This window comes from Entamoeba nuttalli, assembly GCF_000257125.1.
Source record: "Entamoeba nuttalli P19 unplaced genomic scaffold asmbl_2089, whole genome shotgun sequence".
NCBI lineage: Eukaryota > Evosea > Mastigamoebida > Endamoebidae > Entamoeba > Entamoeba nuttalli.
In genome coordinates this window covers 1-2,852 of record NW_008575064.1, presented here as the reverse complement: position 1 = coordinate 2,852, position 2,852 = coordinate 1, and the positions used below count along the sequence as shown (strand labels likewise).

Below are 2,852 nucleotides of genomic sequence, written 5' to 3'. Positions count from 1 at the left end.
AAAAAAAAATGTTATTTATCCTTTTTTACAATGATTCAATTCTTTAATTTCTCTTATTCTTAATTAAAAAAGATATTAAAAACAACAAAAACAATATTTGATTATTCTTCAATACATATTGAATTTAGACTCAATCTAGAACTTTGAGGAGGTATATTATGAGGAATATGTATTTGTGTTTTTGGTGGAGATTGAAGAGACGTATTATCTCCACTTGCCCATTCAGCAGAATCAAAATATTTTCTTTCTTTCAAAGATTTTTTACGAGCATTTAAAGTACCATAAGAATGAGAAGACTTTCTATCAGACATTAATGAATGAATTATTTTAAGATGAGATTAAATGGTCATTTTTCAATTGAGAGATTTGCAAGAGATTGAAAGTTCCTCTTTCATAATCTTTTTCAATTTTAGAGCTAACAATTTTTATTCAATAATTCTAAGAAATTTGATTTTTGTTTCTTTTAATTCATTTGAATTTACTGTCGTCATAACCATATTCTTATTTTCATTTTTTTTTATAAACACCCAGAATTAGTAATTTGTTTTCTTATTCTAATACTTCTACTTATATTAATCATAATGAGGTATGGAACTAATGAACAAAATCAATTAATTTCATTTTCTTTAATAAAATTAGAGTATTAAATGTTATTTTTACTTTATTAGAATAAAGATTTTCAATAAGAATTAATATTGAGATAAATGTTGTTTGAATATATTTTCATGCATTTTCAAATTTAAAAATACATATCCTAAATGTATTTTTACATCAAAATAGTGTTTTTTTTATGGATTACAAACGATGATTAGATTATAACATTAACATAATTCATAATAAAAAAAAATTTGATACTTCAAAAAGAAAATTTGAATTAATAAGAATAATCTAATTTAGTTATTAATATAATGAATAACAATTATAAACTAGTACTTTTACCTATTTTTAAAGAAAAAAAAATAAATATTAAAACTATAAAAATTAGTATTGATAATTTTGAGTGAATGATTCACTGGAATTTCACTCATATCTTCACATTACTTTCTGTTCTTACATTTTCTGAAATTATTTTCATAGAATCATATTTTCCTAATGCATTTCATAAAACATATAAACCATTAGAAATTATATCAATAGCAATGGAAAATGAAATGTGTGAACATCATTGTCCATTTCAACCTGCAATTTGTTATTTATTAGGATATCTAGATACAATAGTTGATAATTATTGGATTACAATTATTTGTTTAACATTAATAGGAAAAATATTAAATCAATTACCTCAAGATAAATTCATTATTTGGGTTGTTATTCATATTATTTCATTAATTATTTTTGGGATTGTTATATTTTCATTATTTAATGTTGCATTAACAACACAATGGATTTGTAATATAGTACAATATGTAATGAAACAAATTTTTATTAATGGGAAAAGTAATTATTTATTTTGGAATAAAATAATAGAAGGATTTAATGAAAGTTTAATTAAATCAAAATTTGAAGGTATTTTTGATTTTTTTTATGATGTGATAACTGTTGTTGGTTTAGATAAACCAATTATTTATATTATTTGTGGTTTATCAATGTTATTTAGAAGGTCATATACATTTACAAAACAAATTATATTACCTATTATTATTTTTATAGTATCATGTACTACTTTCTCTTATTTATTGACTAATGGTTTCTTGTATGCTTTATTTGTTAGTTTGATTACATTTGTATTGTTATCAATATTTGTTAGAATATTTTTATTGTCAGCACTATATTTCTTTTTCCCTTTATTTATGTATTCTGCATTTAGTACATCATGTAGAGTTATTCCAATTCTTGAATTATTTAATGTAAATTATGACTTGATTAATATTGTTACTTTATTAGTTTTTATATGGTTAATGACTTGGATGTATTGTTGGGCAAATTCAAGAGTAAATTTAACTTCAGTTGTTGTAATTTTTATAGGAATATCAAGGATGTTTGATTGTTCAATAGAATATTTAGTATTTTTATTTATGCTAACAGAGTTATTCACCCATCAAATTAACGCTTCAATTTGAGATGATTGTTTAATTGAATTAATAAAAGAAAATGACATATTCATTATAGATTTTTTTTCTATAATTGAATGAATGGAAACTTCAAAAACATCAAATCTTAAAAATTTATTTAATTGAATAATGTCAGGACGGTTAGTTCTTTTTTATCTTTATTTATAAAATTAAACTCATTTTGGTTTACTCAACTTTCAGTGATGCTCGTTTTCAAGCTATTAATAGTGACCTTGAAGAAACACAAGGATTAATGCAACAAAATATTCAAGATATGACAAGAAATATTGCTACTGCTGAAGAACTTGAAGGACAAACTGGAGATATGGTTGGTCATGCTAATGATTTTAGAAAAGCATCTACTGATTTAAAGAGAACAATGTGGTGGAAAAATATGAAATTATGGCTCATAATTGGAGGTGTTGTTGCTGTTATTGTTATTGTGACCATCATTATTATTATTATCATTGCTAAGTCAGGTTCTAATTAAATGATAATCATTTAAATTAATTTTATGTTTTACTATCATCATCATCACCACTTTTTGATGATACGTCTTGTCTTAGTCTTGATTTCTTTTTACCTGTTAATGGAAGATTAAATGTTGTTGGAAGTGGACCTTGTGCAGCAGTTTCAGGAAGAATAGTTGGTAAATTATCAATCTTCTTATAACTATCAATATCATTTTTGTTTACAACTTTAACTTTCTTTTTTTGTTCTTTTTTTAGTGTTTGGCTTTCTTCTTGTGATGTAATTGGTTGAGATAATTGAGATTGACTTTGTTTTGTTGTATTTTGTGAT

At 23.1% G+C, this 2,852-nt stretch overlaps 2 protein-coding genes across 2 annotated transcripts; both read left to right on the top strand.

The window, feature by feature from the left end:
• Positions 1 to 1,004: 1,004 nt before the first annotated feature.
• Positions 1,005 to 2,060, top strand: ENU1_008670 (hypothetical protein; the record flags this gene model as incomplete). The annotated part of the gene is made up of 1 exon (XM_008856615.1): positions 1,005 to 2,060. One exon carries the CDS (start codon positions 1,005 to 1,007, stop codon positions 2,058 to 2,060), a length of 1,056 nt encoding a protein of 351 aa, XP_008854837.1.
• A 191-nt stretch (positions 2,061 to 2,251) lies between these two features.
• ENU1_008660 (vesicle-associated membrane protein, putative) lies at positions 2,252 to 2,541 on the top strand (the record flags this gene model as incomplete). Its single annotated transcript, XM_008856614.1, has 1 exon — positions 2,252 to 2,541. Exon 1 carries the CDS (start codon positions 2,305 to 2,307, stop codon positions 2,539 to 2,541), a length of 237 nt encoding a protein of 78 aa, XP_008854836.1. The 5' UTR covers positions 2,252 to 2,304.
• Positions 2,542 to 2,852: the final 311 nt, after the last annotated feature.